The following is a 17,521-nucleotide window of genomic DNA, read 5'->3' as shown; positions in this document are numbered from 1 at the left end:
GAATAAGGAGCTAAGGACTGCAAAAGGAAAAAAAAATTGAGAGAATTGTGAAGATGATGGGGAGACAAAGCACTAGGGAAGCAAGAAGAAAATGAGAATACAACTCAAACTTGTAGGTTAATGAAGGTTAGCTCATGGGGTATTTACAACATAAAGAGCTCTTCCAAGTGTTCTGATGAGTTCAGAAAGGGGGAAAGGATACAGTTGCTGTGGTGGTTTGTTTTTGATGTTTTGTTAAGTTATTGATTATGTATGTTTTTCACATACTTTGAGTTTTATTTTCTGGCTTTTCTTTCAGTTGCCTAAGGTTTTTTTTTAAAGTGTGTGGTAAAATATGAAAATTGGTATGATAGGAGGAGATGCTTGTGGTTATCATCTGTTTGGCAAAGATGAGACTTGTTTTCTCCATCTTTTTTCTTCCATCTCTTTCTCATTCGAGATTTCAAAAAAAAGTTTAAAAAAAAAAAGAGGGCGGGGGCTTTCACTGAATGATTATGGTTAGCTGGTATCTTAAATTAAAGAGTTGTTACTTCTTTCAATAGGTGGTAAAGTGTCTGATGGATTACAATGCTAAACAAAATAAAAAGGATATATATGGAAATACTCCTTTAATTTATGCGTGCTTGAATGGTCAGTATGAGACTACTGCTTTGTTGTTACAGGTAAGATCACTGAAAACAGAATGTTCAGAATAGTATTTCTTACGTGATATCTGTGCTTATCCAGTACTCAGGATCAGTATTTTTAGTTACGCATTTCTCTGTCAAAACTACTCAGGGAAAAAATAAGAGTATCTCTTATCTCTCTCCTTTCAATCCCTTCCCTTCATGGTTTTTTATTAGATAAATATTACTTTACTGTTGTACAGCTAGCTGTTTCTATGGAACTTTTTTGTTAGGTTTTCTTGCTTACGATTCTATCGCATAGGGTTTTTTGCATTTTTTGTGATTTTTTTTTTAAATATCTCTTAAACTTGGAATATGTAGTAGATACATGCAAAAGTGAGATGAGCTGATCCATGATATTGTGGCTATGAGAGAGGAGGAAATAATATGATCATGTGGCTTATTGTAGAACCGGTGATTGCTAGCATATGCTTTCTGCGTTCATATACAGCTACAAGGCTTCTGTTGCATTGTTCTCATTCATACATTGAAAATAAAAAGAGAAAAATAGAATAGTAATGTGCTATCTCCATTTCATGCTACTCTGTCTTTGTAACTTCAATTTTATCTTGCTGTCCAGCACGGAGCTTCTGTTAACCTTTCTAATGCCAAAGGAAATACAGCACTGCACGAGGCCGTGATAGGAAAGAACGAAGCCCTGGTAGACTTGCTACTTCAGAATGGTGCAATGACGCACATAAGGAACGAAAGGAACTGTACCCCTGCAGACTGTGCTGAGCCGGTGAGTGCAGAAAGCTTATTTCTAAGGTTAGATTTTCCTAAAGTTCCATATGCATAATGTAGGAAAGAAAACAAACAAATGATTTGTCACAACAATATTTGCCAAGACTTCTGTATTTAACAATTATGTGTGATATAAAGACTAAGATGCCTGTTTATTGTAGAATGTACAATATGATACCTGTGGTATATGAAACCTGTTGTGTTTCTAAAATAAGTTATTCTAGACAAAAAGAATGAGTCTAGAAAGAGTGAAAGCATATACGTGAATGAATATGATATTAAAATCTATGCTAGTAATGGCAGAGAGAGCCCAAGAAATGTTGAATGTAGGAAAATGAACAACTTTCACTAATCAGTTACCCTGCTAGCAAGCTTCCTTGTTCTACCCAGCATCTTTTGCCCTTCATGCCTTATGATACCTTTTATCTTGTCATCGATAACTCTGACCTTCCCCTTTATTAATAGCAATAGCATAATATGTTATTAAATTATATTAAATATTGAATTATAAAGAATTATTTCACTCTTTAAATGATTTGATGCATGGTCTCTACTTTTTATGTGCTTAAATAGCCTCTGAGATGTAGCATAATGACCACAAAATTCTGTACTGAATCAATTTTAGTATGTGTATTACCATTTAAACTGAAATTAGCTTAACCATAAATAATACGGTTTAAAATAATAGGTCAAGACTACAAAATCATAACTCTGGTACAGTGCAACTTGTGGAACACTGATTTTGTCCTTACTCAAAATGATAGAATTTAAAGTTTGTATTTATAATGAGGTATTTTTGTGTGCATTACATTCATTTTGGCAGCAATTAATTAACACACTCTGCATAGACTAGAATCTTAAATTGTACTGATGTTTTTCTTTTTCTTTAATAATGGTGAAAATGGAAACTTTTAAAATTAAGAATTCAAATATCATTAAGTTGCTGGAAACAGCACCAAGCTATGTACCTACATCAGCAGAGAGAGAAAAGGAGTGTGAGCAGCATGCTACTATCAAGATAAGAAAAAAAGGTACATGTCATATTTCCACTGGTATGAATAAAAAGGGATCAGGAATTCATGTGCGACTATATAAAATATTTTATGTGATTGATTTACATATAATTAAAGAACAGACAACTATTTTGCATATTTATTACAGGTAAGACCTAAAATACTATAACTAAATGCAGCAGACTTTGTATTATATTCCTGACATTGCTGCAAACTCAGTTTTCCATCTTTTTGGTGCATGGGGGGGAATTTTACATACAAAACCATTTGAAGTTAAAAAACATGCCACATTTGAGATTATATAATTAACCATGTAATAATTGTCCATTTCAGTGCAAAGTAAAACAGGTTAATTTAAATCACCTCTAGCTGTCATTTAAATTTGCTTAAAACAGGTTAGGGAGTGACCTTTCCATTAGTTACTGTCTCTCATACGGGACAGAAATAAGAGCTACAAAGGTAACTGTCCAAACCATTAAGCACGGTTGGCAAAAGAATGTCTTTAAGTAAATGGCAGCATATAGTACAGTCTAAGCAAGTATGTTGAGACACATGGTACAGTTTGACAATACAGCTGAGCTGATGTAGTGGCTTATTGCCACTTAGAAGAGATGATGTCACTCACCGTCCATCCTCACCTCTTCCCTCTTGCCCTCAGCTTCTGGTCTTGCTTATCCACTGATTTCCTTACGCTGGCTCAGAAGTTTTTTAGACTGATTTTCAAGCTAATACAGTTCACTAACCTGGGGCAAGGGGTGTTAACAAGTTTTGTGGTGAGCTAGACAACGCAGCATAGTAAAGGACCTGCTGCCACCAGAACTGTGGAAAGAAGACAATGAGGCTGCAGGAGCAGGAATTAGGGAAGATGCAGAAGTGCCTGTTTCAGCATCCATGAGTTTTAGCTAGGCTTTTCGAAATAACTCTTGCCTGCTTGTCACAAATGAGTGGTTTAGAGGCCGCTTAAAGAATCACCGTCAAAGGTATGAGCAGAAAGTGATTTTAATAGAGATCTATAAAGGTGCGACTTATCAGAGTTCGATGGCAAAGTTCATTCTATTACTTACTACGCAGATGAAACATATAAAGGAAAATCATGTTATGTCTAAAGGTTTATATCTTAGGGACTATATGTGTTTAGCAGCAGTCTAGGGTTCACTCACAGTTTTAGCTGCACTTAATCATTAACTAATCACTAACAAACTTCAGCAGCATTTAATCATTAACTAATTTAATATTTATGAAGTGTTAGTAGAGTCTACTACAATCACAGCTTAATTACAGATTATGCTTACTATTAGTTCACACACATACAGACAGGAAAAAAAAAAAAAGTACAAAAGGTACCTGTTAAAAATTCCCCTCAAATTCTGTGAAGAAATATTCACATAAAATGTCTCAGCATTTCTCAGCGGGTGAGAGTTGAGCCTTGAGAAGTGAGGAGTTTCAGCCCAGGTCCCATCAGACGACGGGCCTCCAAATATCGCAGACCCGAGAGGTGGCGAGCTCCGCGAGGCGTCCCACTCAGAGGGAGATGCTGGGCACAGCCCGCTGCGGTCCCAGAGGGCTCAAAGGGTCTCACTTAGGACCACCGTTTATAGGTTCGCAAGATGATTGGCTTTAATCATCTGTAAATTTCCATCCTGGCCACAGTCCCAGGTGGTAATTACTAAAAATTCTCAAGGTTTCAGTGTTGTTCGACTTGACACCTGGGCCAGGCAGTGGGAGTACGTTCCCAGCTCAGCTATGCAGCGTGATACGGTCAAGGAGTGCTCAGCCGCCAGACTCAGTGCTCCAAGGCTGAGGTTTCACGGGAATTTCTGAGATCAACAAGCGGCCTAGGACAGGGGGGAAAATGCACCACCACGCTGCTTCCCTGGGAAAGATTGTGAATGTTTTGTTAATACAAAACCAAAATTAATCACAGTATGCCGATGCCAAAGATTGATATAGTATTTTCAAATATTATGAGAATAGTTCTAAAAGAACAATAGAAGACATGAGTAGGTAATATTAAAGAGGTGGTATAGCATCTGTGTGTTAATTAATTCAGGTTTGTAAAAATTGGAATTAAGGGCTTCAAAGTCCAGAATTACACGGTCTCTTCAGAAGCTTGGCCAGTCATGCTAATCTGATGAAGAATGCTTACTCCTGTGACTTAAAATGCTTTAAAATTTCCAAAGATAAATTGCGACTCTGATGCAAGTTACTACTGTTATAGTTTACTGTAAAATTTTAAATCTAATGTTAGTAGATACCACTTTTAATTCAGAACTGTGATTTTTTAATTCTCAAATGTGACTCAGTTGTAATTTTAGCTGCCTGTTCTTTTAAACCTCTAGTGAATTCTAAGCCATGTGAGAAAGCCGATGATCCCATAAGCAGACAACTTCAACTGGTCCAGTCAATTAACAGATTTAACAAGTAAGCATAGAAGCTTTCTCAGAAGTACGTTTATTGTTTCCCATAAGCGAACAAGAAATACAACTGTTAATAAAGCCCAAAAGTGGGTCAAGCATTGTTACACATCACATATGACTAATTTGACAGTAGGTGTTAATCCTCTGAGGCATGCACGTGCACATCATCAGACAGATGTTCTAGGCATGACGCACTCAATGGTGGTGAACAGCAGTGACGTGCTGTGCAGCAGGAGGGAAAAGCTGGCCGGCGAAGGAGCACTTACAAACGTATTTAAAATTGTTTTTGCACTAATACTTGGTGGACCATACATTAAGAGTTTCAGAGCCAGACTGCTTTAAAAATATTATCTTAGTGCTTCACTCAATGGTTGGGTTTTGCCTGTGATCTTTTTAAACGTTCATGTATATTCTGTGATAAAACACCGGAAATATTAGCAGGCTGTCATTTGGAGGGAGATGGTAGCCTTTCTATGTTGAGATAGTGCCACCTTGTGGATTTTCTGTGATCGGACTTTTGTGGCAAGACTTACGTTGTTAAATTTAATTTCTTTAAAATATTTTTTAGAGCAAAACACTTACGGAGAACAATAACAAGAGATAAAAGTGTCCCTAATTTTGACTATCAGTTATTGCATCAGGTAAGTGGAAATACTTGCTTGAATTATTTGTACAATACAGCAAATCTGTTTGTTTTGTCTGCTATTAATATAGATACATATAACAGGAAAGATTTTTACTAGTGGTGGTCGCTGAATCCCAGAAGTTCTGACCTGTTTGCTAAATTGTTAATGTTTCATCATTGTTCAGACTTCAATGGCGCTTCTATAACACTTTTTAAACATCTTATTCTTACTTTTAAACCTCTTAAGCCTCTTATGCAGGCTTAATCTCTGTATTGTTTTCTGTGTAATGTCTAGCAAAATCTAGGTTATACCAAGGCTTGAAAAACTCCAACAGCTTAACAGAGCTGTAGCCAAGCAGAGATGCCATTTACAAGACAAATTTTTCAGTAGGTTAAAATTGGGGATTGCATGATAAGTCTGCTTGTAGGAGGAGATTGTTTGCAAGGGTGATAGCAAACTGCACGTTGCGTTGTCAGCTGTGATACAAATATATGTAATCAGTTCATCTATGGTTGGGGCTACCACAGAACCCTACGCCAATCTGACTGTTGGATGCTGCTCTCCACCCAGAGCGTGTGCTCCCTCTTCCTCCTTTAGACTGACTTTCACTCTCATTGGACCTTCTGTTAAGCCGTTTCAGCATACTAAATCAAGAGAAAAACTAACCTATTCAAAAGAAAACCGTTTTCTACCAGGTTAGTTCAGCAGCTGCCCATTATTAGATTGACATAGCCTTGGAAATGCACTCTCCTGCTCATTTCCATCTGGAAAATGGAATACTGTTGTATTTCGTAGAGCCCTTATGAGATTTAACGTTTGCAGAGCGCCTTAAGAATGCCAAATTAATGCTATAGAACTGTAATGTTTTATTAATTCTTTTTTGTGTTAATGATAATATCCCACTATTTAATTAAATGTGGGATTTAGATTTTACAATTGTGGATCACTGAAGGCAGTATGTCATGAAAGTACAGCAGGTGTCAAAAAACTAGTATGTGACCATGATGCATAGCACTTTAACCATGTGCAATTGTCATGGCTTTGTGAATTTACAGGTTCTACAGCTCTAAATTGCTAGTGGGTTTAAACGTGTGTAATCTCCATCTGAAACATTTTCAAGATTGTTGCCATTATTTCAGTAAAAGGGTATCATAATTAATGTCTGCCTTTAGTTCTTATCTTAGAAAATCTGTCATTAGCATGCTTGGATTCTCTTTTTTCTCTTAGTCATTTTAACATTTGCAGAGTGGCCAGTAATCAAGGACAGCCACCCACTCTGAAAAGGAAAAATCAGGAGCAGATACTGAAATGGAAGATAAGATTAGTTGGAATGACCAAAAAGAGTCTTTAAGGGGCGTGGGGGAGGGTGGGTGTCTCTTCCCTGACAGGTGAGATCTGGAAGCAGGGAGTTGCTTTCAGTAGTGCCTGGTTGAGCCTGTCTGTATTACTATTTACACGTTTCTTAATGGTAGAAGAAATGGCTGTTAATTTCAAGTACCTGGAGACTTGCATTACAAAAGGTGTTTAGAAGAGTTAGGATGGTACTGGGATAGTGCAGTGAAAATAAGTTTTGGAATGCCTTCATTATCTTTTCAGTTCTGGTACTGATGTATGTGTAGTCTGGGGCAGGTTGGCCTCTTCTTGTTTTCTCATATGTAGACCAAATATAATTACTGTCCTACAAAGTATGATATTTTTAATCCTTGGCTGCATTCTCAGTGTAAAGAATACCATGAAATTAATGTGACAATTATATTCAAGAAACACAATATTCATTTTACTTCTGTGTAATGAAGAAAGTAGACAATGCTTTTAACGTATCATTTTTCTGTCCTCACAGTTAGCTATTAAAAGCTTTGATAAAACCAAGTTAAAATCTGTTGAAACGCTGGACCAGAGCAAAGTTAAGATTATTGACACAGGATGCAGTGGTGAGTTTGTGAAACACGAGGACATGATAGAAGTTCCTCACAGGAGTAAATTAATGCACCGAAGACACACTGTTAATGTGCCACTTTCAGCAGAGAATGTCAGCGATAATAGTTTATCCAGCCCTAGAAATCCAAGTATTTCACAATCAAGAGACTGCTGTGATGACTTGCTTTCAAAACATTGACAAGGAAGTGCAAATTTGATGTCAAAAGCTGAGGAACTAGGTGGTGTTAATTTCAATAACCCTTCACTGTATATCGAAGAATTCAGTGACGCTTGTAAGCCTGCCTTCAGAACAGAATACAAGGATGACTCTTCAGCAGAAACAGAACGTTCCTAGCACTTTCGAAGATTGAATTCTCTGTTTATGTTGGAGGTAACTAGAGAGCCAGATCATTACTGATCTCAACAAACAGGGACGTACCAAGATGCAGACAGCAAAATTACTTTCCTATTCTACTTAGCACTTATTAAAAAATTATATGTAACAGTAAACCAAACCAAACCCTGTATTGTATTTTTCAGCCACCCACTTTGTTTTTAAAAGTCTTTGAATAATTTTTGCATTTTCAGTTTTTATCACTACATTGGATAAGTATATATAAATATATATATATTTATATATCTAAAGATATATTGGATAACAAGGTATTTATTGCCAGAGGTAATTGAAATGTCTCTATTTTTATTGTAATGTTACAAACCACTATAGTATATATTTCTGTATATTTCAGTAGCTGGGAAAACAACAGTCCATAACATCTGCGATGCCATATTAGAAATTCACACATGCTATTAATGTGAAGGGATGTAATCCTTGCTAATTTCTTTGCAATGCTCCCCTATATCGGATCTGCAAGAGGAAGTTCTTATACAGGAGCCAAGATACTGGGAAAAAGTAGAGCGCCCTTGACAAAGCTAAACTTCGGACTCACTGTTCACAGCCTAATTAAAAAAAAATACACAGAAGCAAGCATGTATAAGGACACACAAAATTGTTTTAAGTTGGTTTTTTTTCTTTTCTTCCTCTAAAGCAAGCAATGCAAAAATGCACAAATATTCATGATTCTGAACCTGGGCAACATCTGCAGACAAAACTGCTTAGGAGCCTGCTCTGGACTGCTCTTTAAAAAGGTGAAATTCCGATTATGAAAGGTAGTTCTAACATCAGTAAGCATTTGTTGGAATAGGCCAACGATTACCCCATTCCTAGAGGTGATCGCTGAAGAATTGAAAGCTCACAAGTAACTATGAGATGGCTGCTTAGATTTGGACTTCATTTTCTACTGTTTCAGTTATGGTAGGAGAATGTGTAAATAGCACAAGCCAGGTTTCTAAGTGCAGTATTTTTTATTCTTGGCTCATGAAATCCAGCTTGCATTTTATTTCATAAACTATTTGTATGAATAATTCTATTTCTTTTAACTGTGGTATTAGTAAACTGCCTGGCAAAGTACAAAGCTGGAAGACATACTGGTGATTTTTTCAAATAACTTTTTAATCTAAGAGGTAAAATGTGCAGTAAGCGCACATATGGACATTTGGAGATGAGGGTCATGTGTTTATTTTTCTAGTAATTTATGAGTTCATCTGATTTTCTAATGTGCCTTGGATTTGTGCCAAATGATGGAAAGAAAAAAACAGTAAAATAACTCTTGAAAATGCTGTTTTCTTTGAGTGTGTTTTTCAAAGCATCGAGTCTTTTACACAGATTTCCTTGCTTCTGTTCTTGTAGGCATTTGAAGACTTCACCTTGTGTCTATGTGTAAATTGAGGGATCTGTTGGAATTTACTCTCAAGTTCAATATGACCTTCTTCCCTCCTACATTCATGGATTACTATTATTAGGTTGTGTAGTTTTGGATTTAAGGCATAGATGTGTACAATATAGAATTGTTAGTGAAACTGAACATTTTCAGATAACTTCCATCTCTAGCTCTACATTCCCATTAAAAAAAAAAAAAAAGTAGGATGGATGTTCAGCTATTACAAGCCAAAAGACCAAGAGGAAAGAAATATGAACTAGTTTTTTTTCTTCTTGTGGCACTATAAAGATGACCTAGATTAAGTCACTTATCCTTACCTGTAGCAAAAATAAGCTAGATATTACTTACAAAGTTTAAGATACAAGTAAGCTTTCATAGATCTGATTTCCAAACTACATAGTGAGAATTTTCCTTGTATTTTAATTATACTGTGCATTTAACTAAATGATTCTTGTCTTAAGACTTCTTGACAATACGGATGAGAAAAATCAGTTTATTTGCTTTTTAATACTGGTGATACTACGCTACAGAGTATAAATACAGAATATACTGCTACTGCTGTAACTACCGAACATGAGTTAGCGCAATGACACTAAGTTCAGTATCAAGTCTTTTTTCTTGATCTTTAATAATAAGCATAGTGTGGTTGAATAGCTTTGGAAACAGGTTTTAAGATAGCTTATTAAACAACTTTGGAAAGGGTTAGAGATAAGTATCAGAGGATGTGAACTCTGAATTTAGTTACTCTATTTTTTTCTATTAAAAAAATTTTGAATACAAAGGTTATGGAAAACAACTTGTTCAATGCTGTTATATTTTAAGCATGAAGTATTTTGTTGTATTCTATGCAAGCGATGAAACGACACTCCCAAGTTTCAGCCTTGACATGAATGGTTATATAATTATTGGTTAATTTTACTCTTAAGAATTGGCCAAGTGTTAAAGTAGTGCTTGCCTTTGAAAAACCACCCCCCAAATGAAATACAAAATTTGCAAGAAAAAACCCATAGTAGCTTACTAAGGCAACTTAATGCACACTTGGTGCATATTGCCCACTGTATTTTTTAACAAAATCCGTATTTTAAGCCATCTAACAGAATGTATTTTTTTCTTTAGAGTTTTATAGAAAAAGTACAAATTCATTAGACTTAACCTGAGTTTTCTTTTCTATTACAGTATCAGAACAGTTGTCCTTGTGAACCTGAGGCTACTTAAGTGACCGAGCCATGCTTCAGTTTTATTCAGTGTTCAGTGTAGGATAAAGCTTATTTCCAGGCATTTTGGATATATAGCATATGTTTAAAAAAAAGCACTTGAATGCTAAACAGTTCCACTATAATCGAAATGATGGAAAGATAATGACTAACAAATTATTTAGGTAAATTAAATAGTTTACAAGTTTCCTTTGACATGCTTAATGAAGCTTGTAATTAAAAAATACCTTAATATTCAAAGATACGATGATCAAAGGCTAAACTGGAATAGGATTTGAAGGGAGTACCCCTGGAAGCTTCCCCTAGCAATCTGTAGTCCAAATAGACTGAAGTCAACTTCATGACGCTTATGATTCGTCTGCAAAGCATGTTACTGTACAGTCCAGTTTAATCTCCAAAAGGCTGCAAGTTAAAACAACAGAGATTCTGGAACAACCGTTTTAGAAGAACAGCAAGGCAATACAGATTATATTGTTATAAGTGGAATTTGATAACCTTAGGAATGGGAACGTGAAGCATGGATGCTTAGGATGTATCTGTAGCCCTAACAGGAAAACTTTTAAACCATCTATCACCACACCTTGGCTTGAAACTCTTCACGGTGGTAAAAGATCATTAGTCTAAAGAAATTTAGCATACATCCACGATATTACTAAAGTTAAGGAATCCTAATTACAAACATAGACAAGCCAAATGCCCAGCCTAGTCCAAATGAAACAAAAATAACAACTGTTAAAATACTTATTAACCACATTCACACAAGATGAAAAACATCCACTAGTGCTCACTTTAAACAATTTTATTCTGTTCCAAAAAACACTGCAGTTGGGATCATACATGTTCCTGTTAAATTATGTCAGAAAAGGGTTTTGTGGTGGTAGAGTGTTTATCAGCACGTTACAGTATTTATCCTACATATTTCCATAACCATATTTTTGAATAAAGGTATAGCACAAGTTCAGTTTTACTTTATGCATGCAGGAGTTGCAGAAAGTTTAGGAAAACAGTCCTTTTTTCCCAGGTAAGAAACACTCCAGCCATTTGATAAAAATGGAGGTAGTTTTAAGAATATACGATACCAAGTGTCTGAACAGTGCTGTATTACACAGTTAACTTGCTTTTTTTGAGATAGCTTCATTATTTCATATGGGAACAGTTCAATTGTATGCTGGTTATAATTTCTTTATGCAGACTGCCTGATGTGAAGTCCTCTGATCCAAACACTATTTTGATACCTTTACTTTATTTTATAAATTTCCAGTAAGGACTTGAGAGCCAGTGAGCTGCTGGATAGGCTTCCTTCAGGGGCTCAGGAAATCTCATTTCTAACACTTCTGTGATTTAGAGCCTGGCGGTAAGTCTTTAAACTCCTAGAGGGAGTTTCAGCTTTACACTTAGCTCCTCCTCATGTTACGGTATCTCCAATAGCAGCAAGTTAAGCGTGTGCAGTTGCTGAAAACATAGCTTACACGCTGAGTAAGGGGCAACAAAATGTTCATGCTAAGGAAGCAGTGGGGAACTCCACACTGCTCAGGCCTCTTATACTACAAAAATTTAAGTTACAAAATCCCCTTCTCAGATTTATTTTACAAGACAAGTTCATTTGTTGGCCTTTTTATTAAAAAAAAAAAGTAAAGAAGCGTAAACATTTTCAGATCTTGCATTCTGCCTGATAACGGTATCTTGCCCTTTTCCAGGCCTTTTGTTTGGCAGACAGTCTTACAGTAGTATTAATAATCATCCTCTTCATCAGAATCCAATACTTTCCTTCTGTTGAACTAAAATGAAATATATGAAGTGAAAATAGAAGGGTCATGGTAAATCCAACATAGAGCAAGCCTTTCAAACTCAACACATTTGACAATGAAAACATTACATGGGAGCAGAACATTCACCCCATCACAACCCACATCCCCCCCCAAGTCCCCGCCAGGCATAATGGTACAGGACAGACACAGGGTAGTCTGTTTCACAATAGAGCACTGATATCCCAGTGCTAATATCTGCAAATTATACTATTGATAAGGACTGCTATGATTTAATCCCAGTACTGCTTATCAGTGTAGGTAAGAGAAGTGGTAAATACAAAGTTAAGTTTTACCCTGAACTGAAATGGTCCAATACATGCAATTTTCTGCTCCATTATGTAACAAAATTACATTTAGGAAATGCAACTTACCTTTACTGTTGTTTTCTTTTCTGTTTGCTGACTCACTTTTTCAAGTATTTCTATCAAACCTTGTTCCGATACCTAGGAAGGCAAAAGAAAAGCCATATGAACACATTCTGACACTTAGTATCAAACAACTGAGCCACGCTTTCCCTTCTTATAAAAGGTGTTTGATGGAATTATATAATAGTATTTAGAAGCTCTCAGTTGCCTTTTTCAGTTATGTAATTTACAGATATTAAAAACATCTGATTTTTTTTAGAGTGAATTAGGTTTGAAAATGCATATACGCAAGAAAGAATTGGAAAAACGTAACTCACCTTTCCAGCTAGCTGTCCAAATCTTGCCATCTGTATAAGATAATTCTCTACTGCTTTTGCTTTGTCTGGTTTCACAAGTGCTAAATTGCTTACTGCAACAAAAACAGGCTCTGTTCATTTTGTTTTAAAACATACTCAAATACCTTCACTAGTAACTAAAAAATGACAAATGTCCCTATGAAACCATCTTCTTCATGCCAGGGAAATAAATTGAAAAAGGCATTTTCATTTACGTAAAATAAAGATACAAGATAGTTATATTTCTTACTTTTAAATGTTTGTTCCTAATTAGGTTAACTAATTTTGACTCTCACTACAATTCCTACTATTATTTTTTTTAAAAATTTGATTAATATAATTCAGATGTTAGTTGACCCTTCCCCTCCAATCATTGATATCACCAACTGAAAAGCTGTAATAATTTTATCTTCCCAGCAACAACGTTTTTCTAGTCTGGCCTCTATACAAGCACATATGTGCTTGATTTGAGCAGCACTGGAGTACACTACATGAGAAATTTTTATTAGAAAGTTACTTGGATACTTACATCTTGCACGAGCTGCTTGATCAAGAACTTGAGCTAAAATAGTATTTCTTATCTCTGCTTCCCTGTAATGAAAAATTAACCACATATTAAAAGTGGGATTTCAAATACCTAAAATAATATGCACAAAACAGCAAACTACAGAAGACTTTCAATTCCTGTGACTTCTTAAGGTCCCTTCAAACTTTACATTTACATGATTTCTTTTACAGCATTTTCTGTCATGAGTGGGTCTATATATGTTGACAAAGTTACATCCCTGACAACATCTTCCAAGAAGTCAAGATGGAGTTTATTACTTACATCTTATTACTGTTTATTACTGCTACATCTTAAATACAAAAGCCATGCTACCCCCTGTAAAGACTCTGCATTCAGTTCCACGTGGAATTTCACCAAAGGCAGTGTATGGTAGAACAGGCTATTGTCCATGCAATTGTAGGACAGAACCAAACTTCATTATTTATTTAGAATTTTTCAGTAAGTCTTCATATACTTACAATATTTGACTAAGTATTTGCAAAGCTGGCATTTTAGTTTATGCGTTTCAGTTAATACAAACTGACTGTGTGCAAAGTCTAGCTCTTTAAACACTTATTTTCAATTTTCTACTTAGTGCAAATACTAAACGCTGTTTCCGCACTAAGCTCTGACATGAATCGTTTTGTTTCATATTTTTAACTGCAACAGATGTCCCAGAAAAATCAGATCGACTAGGAAAGCATGTTCCCATTGCACTAACAGAGCCAAACCCAAACTCGTCACTCGCACAAAACTCCAGTTTGGGAAGAGTTCTGCCAGCCTTCAAGATCTTCTTATGACCAACTCTCACCAACCCCGAAAAGCCAAGGTTTCTGAGTTCCAGAAGCAGATGACCATGGGAATGATGATGCTTTGCAAAAACATCCTATTATATCACTAAGGGTCACGAGGTTATCGCACTCAGCTGAGTCCCAAAGTAAAAATGAGCTGCTGCTGCTGTTTTCCCCCACGCCCTCCCACCCCACTCAGGGTTCAGACTGCCTGACAGCTCTGTTGTAGATCATCCAATATAGTCATGGCCCAGGAGCCACACTTGGATCAAACAGATTTTAGCTATCCTTGGATTAAATCTTCGACGTTTCAGCTTCTTTGTGGGTGGTTTTTCCAACAACAAAAAAATTCAGGTGAGTATTCCAAAGAAATTAAATACTCAAAAAAAGAAGTAAAAGGTTCAAAACAGTTAGATTTAAGACCAAAAGTCAATACTTCTCATTAATACCTCTGTTTTGCTTCCTGTTGTGATGGATCACCAGAAGGATCCTAAAGAATGAGATCAGAATAAATATGATCATCAAAAAACATTCCACACAGGACAGTAAGTTTAAATATTCCAGCAGAGTCAATGTAAGCTAAATCTGCCTGCTAAACCCGCCTGACCACGGACGAGATCCTGAAAATAAGAATCTGCTGCCCTAGCAAATAAATATGCCATACTATGCTTTCCTCACAAAGCAGTAACACAAACTAGTGTGATGACTAGCGCTACTGGATCTATCCAGAGATTGTTGTAGGTTTGGACATGAAAAGGCCTTCCCGTTAGGTCTAAGATAATAAACTTTCCCCAAGTCCAGAAAACAGACAAAAGCACTTTAAACCTATTAAAGTCGGCTAAGGACAATGAAATTCAATGAAACACTTTGCATTTATCAACAGAAAAAACCACAATTCTAGCATGGTATTTTGGGACTAATATAGGCAGCTGAGATGACTATTCAGAAGCAAGTAACAAAAAAAGAGGGAAAAAAAAGAACTTTATGTTGAATCTGCACCTCAAATTTTATAGGTAATATTGTATAGTGTGAAAGCAGAACGGGAAACCATACAGCGAGGAAACGAGGCTGATCATAGGTACAGAAGATCCCTTCACAGGAACAACGAACAGACTGATACACTTCAGCTCTGAAAACAGAGGTGACTGAAACGACTGGTGATGGGAATCCATAAAATTGTGAGTGGCACAGAAAAAGGTCAGGGGAGGGAACGGTTAGTGCTGAACCAGCAGCCAGGGCACCCGGGCAGATGGCGGGAGGCAGGCCCACGGCGCCCTGAAGGCGATGCCTGCTCATGCGGCAGGAGGTGCCCGTGGGGGCCCTCATCCGCTACCCCGCGCCAGTCACCGAGGCCGCAGTCGGCGACGTTTCCAGCCAAAGCACCGGGGCAGGGCTGGGCCGCCTCCCGCCTCCCCCCCGGCCTCGAGCCGAAGCCTTTATTCACTTAGAGCCTCCCCAAGGCGAGCTGCCTCCTCTCCCCCGCTCCCCCTCCTGCGTTCCTGAGAGGCGGCCGCCACACGCCGAGGGAGGCTCGGGCGGAGGGACAGGCCCTGCCGCACCCGGTGAGCGAGAGCCCGCCTCCCCCCGGCCCGGCGGCAGGGAGCGGGGGCGCTGCCGGGGCGGCGGCGGTAAGCGCCCCCGCGCCTTACCCCGTGCTTGGCCTGCAGCTCGGCCAGCCGCTGCTGCCGCAGCGCCTCCAGCTCCTCGTCCGCCATGGCTGAGGGGCGGCCGCGCAGCCGCACCACCCGCGCCCTGCTGCGCCTGCGCCGCCACGCCAGGCGCTACCAATCCACCGTCGAACGCGCTGCCGAGCGGGTGAGCGCAGGGGCGGGGCTTCCCGCAGGTGGCGGTTCTGGGCCGGGCCGGGCCTCGCCTCACGGCGCCGCCGCTTCCCTCTCGAAGCGCCCGCCGCCTGCCCGCGCTGGGCCGTGGGGGCGGGCCGAGGGGAAATGGCGGTGGTTGTTAGTCCTCCCCTGGGGTTTGGGCGCCTCCCTGGTCCCCAGTTCTCCTCAGCCGCGCTCCACGCAGTGGTTCATAGTGTTGCCCAGGCTTGTGGCCCACGAGCTTGCCTCTGCCGTGCCGTTCCCAGGCCTGTCGGGCTGGGGAGCCGGCAGGCAGCTCCGTTTCCCTAGCGCAGCGATCGCAGCTGTAGCAGCAGTGGTACTGTGAAAAGAAAGCGGGGGAGATTCGAGCCGCTTTTTGAGGGCTGCAGACTAAGGAGCCCGAACCAGGCTAGGTCAGGCCTGCTTGTTCTCTGGCCCCGTCTCTGTGAGGACGCGGTGCAGAATGGTGGTGGTGTGCCAGGTAAGCTGCTGCTAGGCTGATGGAAACAGCATTGGTTTGGTATGTCCATTTGTCTGTATCACTGTAGTCTACTACCGTTATCATAGCCACTGACCTTGGACTGGTGGCACTTTGGCTGTGTCTCCCATAGGTCCTCCGATTTCCTCAAAAAAAGGGGGGCAGGGGGCAGGGTTTGGTTAAGCTTCCCATGTGTGCAACATTGACTGGTATTTCCCCAAGCTCTGTTCAGCTGTGACTCCCCAAGAAATAACTTACTAAGCTGTGACCCCCCAAGAAATAACTTACTATGCTGTGACCACTGCTTCCAAGTTCAATCCACCGTTGGCAATTGGGACTAAAAAAAGTGTGAAATGATACGGCTTCCTGCCCCTCAGCTGTGAGGTCTGGCCCTGTCTCTGGAATCTAAGAATGTAGAAAGCTGACAAAAGGTCAGACTTGGTACAAAGTCACTCTAGTATAATTTCAAAGCGACTATTGTCAACACGCTCACTTGATAGCTTCAATCATGTTAAATGAGTAACTTTGACATCTCAAATTTTGGCTTTTAATGTTGGTCAGTCACACATTCTTATTAAAGGCTGTAGGTTTTTCACTCATACTTCAAGATTTAATTTAACCAAAGAAACTGCTTGAACACCAAAAGCTGTTCTACCAGGATAAATAAGCCACAGCTTCCTAAAAATAGAGGTTTCTATAAAGATACATTGCCAAGTATTTCTGGTCTAGTTTTAAAAAGTCACAAAAAAATCAAATGCTTGTTTCATTAATACTTTTAATTAAGAACTCCTGCAGTGAATGCAGACACAATTACTGGAGTGGAATTAATTTTCTTTGGAGCTTTCCATGTTGCATGGTCCAAATGGATAACACGAGCCTGTCAGTCCTACCTGAGAACTTTGCATCCATCCAGGTAGCCTGAGAAGGATGTCTATACCTTGATAAATTTAAAATCAGGGTCTATTTCAGGAGCACGTTTTTAGTGGATTTCAAGGAA

At 38.7% G+C, this 17,521-nt stretch overlaps 2 protein-coding genes across 10 annotated transcripts in view; one reads left to right on the top strand and one right to left on the bottom strand.

The window, feature by feature from the left end:
• Positions 1–9,059, top strand: part of ANKRD27 (ankyrin repeat domain 27) — a 49,886-nt gene extending 40,827 nt beyond the window's left edge. For 7 of the 9 annotated variants that reach the window (XM_075161320.1, XM_075161319.1, XM_075161323.1 and 4 more), the window contains 6 exons: positions 543–662; positions 1,246–1,407; positions 2,332–2,440; positions 4,762–4,843; positions 5,408–5,480; positions 7,306–9,059. In XM_075161320.1, coding sequence (XP_075017421.1) covers positions 543–662; positions 1,246–1,407; positions 2,332–2,440; positions 4,762–4,843; positions 5,408–5,480; positions 7,306–7,581 — 822 coding nt within the window. In that variant the 3' untranslated portion in view covers positions 7,582–9,059. The remainder of the gene's footprint in view (positions 1–542; positions 663–1,245; positions 1,408–2,331; positions 2,441–4,761; positions 4,844–5,407; positions 5,481–7,305) is intronic. The other 2 variants (XR_012675400.1, XM_075161326.1) reach the window with 2 other exon arrangements.
• A 2,102-nt stretch (positions 9,060–11,161) lies between these two features.
• PDCD5 (programmed cell death 5) lies at positions 11,162–15,976 on the bottom strand. The gene is made up of 6 exons (XM_075161329.1): positions 15,873–15,976; positions 14,673–14,713; positions 13,415–13,476; positions 12,868–12,959; positions 12,557–12,628; positions 11,162–12,155 (listed from the first exon to the last, which is right to left on the bottom strand). Exons 1-6 carry the CDS (start codon positions 15,936–15,938, stop codon positions 12,108–12,110), a joined length of 381 nt encoding a protein of 126 aa, XP_075017430.1. The 5' UTR covers positions 15,939–15,976; the 3' UTR covers positions 11,162–12,107.
• Between the last annotated feature and the right edge of the window lie 1,545 nt (positions 15,977–17,521).

This window comes from Calonectris borealis, chromosome 12 (assembly GCF_964195595.1).
Source record: "Calonectris borealis chromosome 12, bCalBor7.hap1.2, whole genome shotgun sequence".
In the NCBI taxonomy this organism is placed as follows: Eukaryota; Metazoa; Chordata; class Aves; order Procellariiformes; family Procellariidae; genus Calonectris; species Calonectris borealis.
The sequence above is the reverse complement of the archived record's forward strand: the minus strand, read 5'-3'. Positions and strand labels throughout refer to the sequence as shown.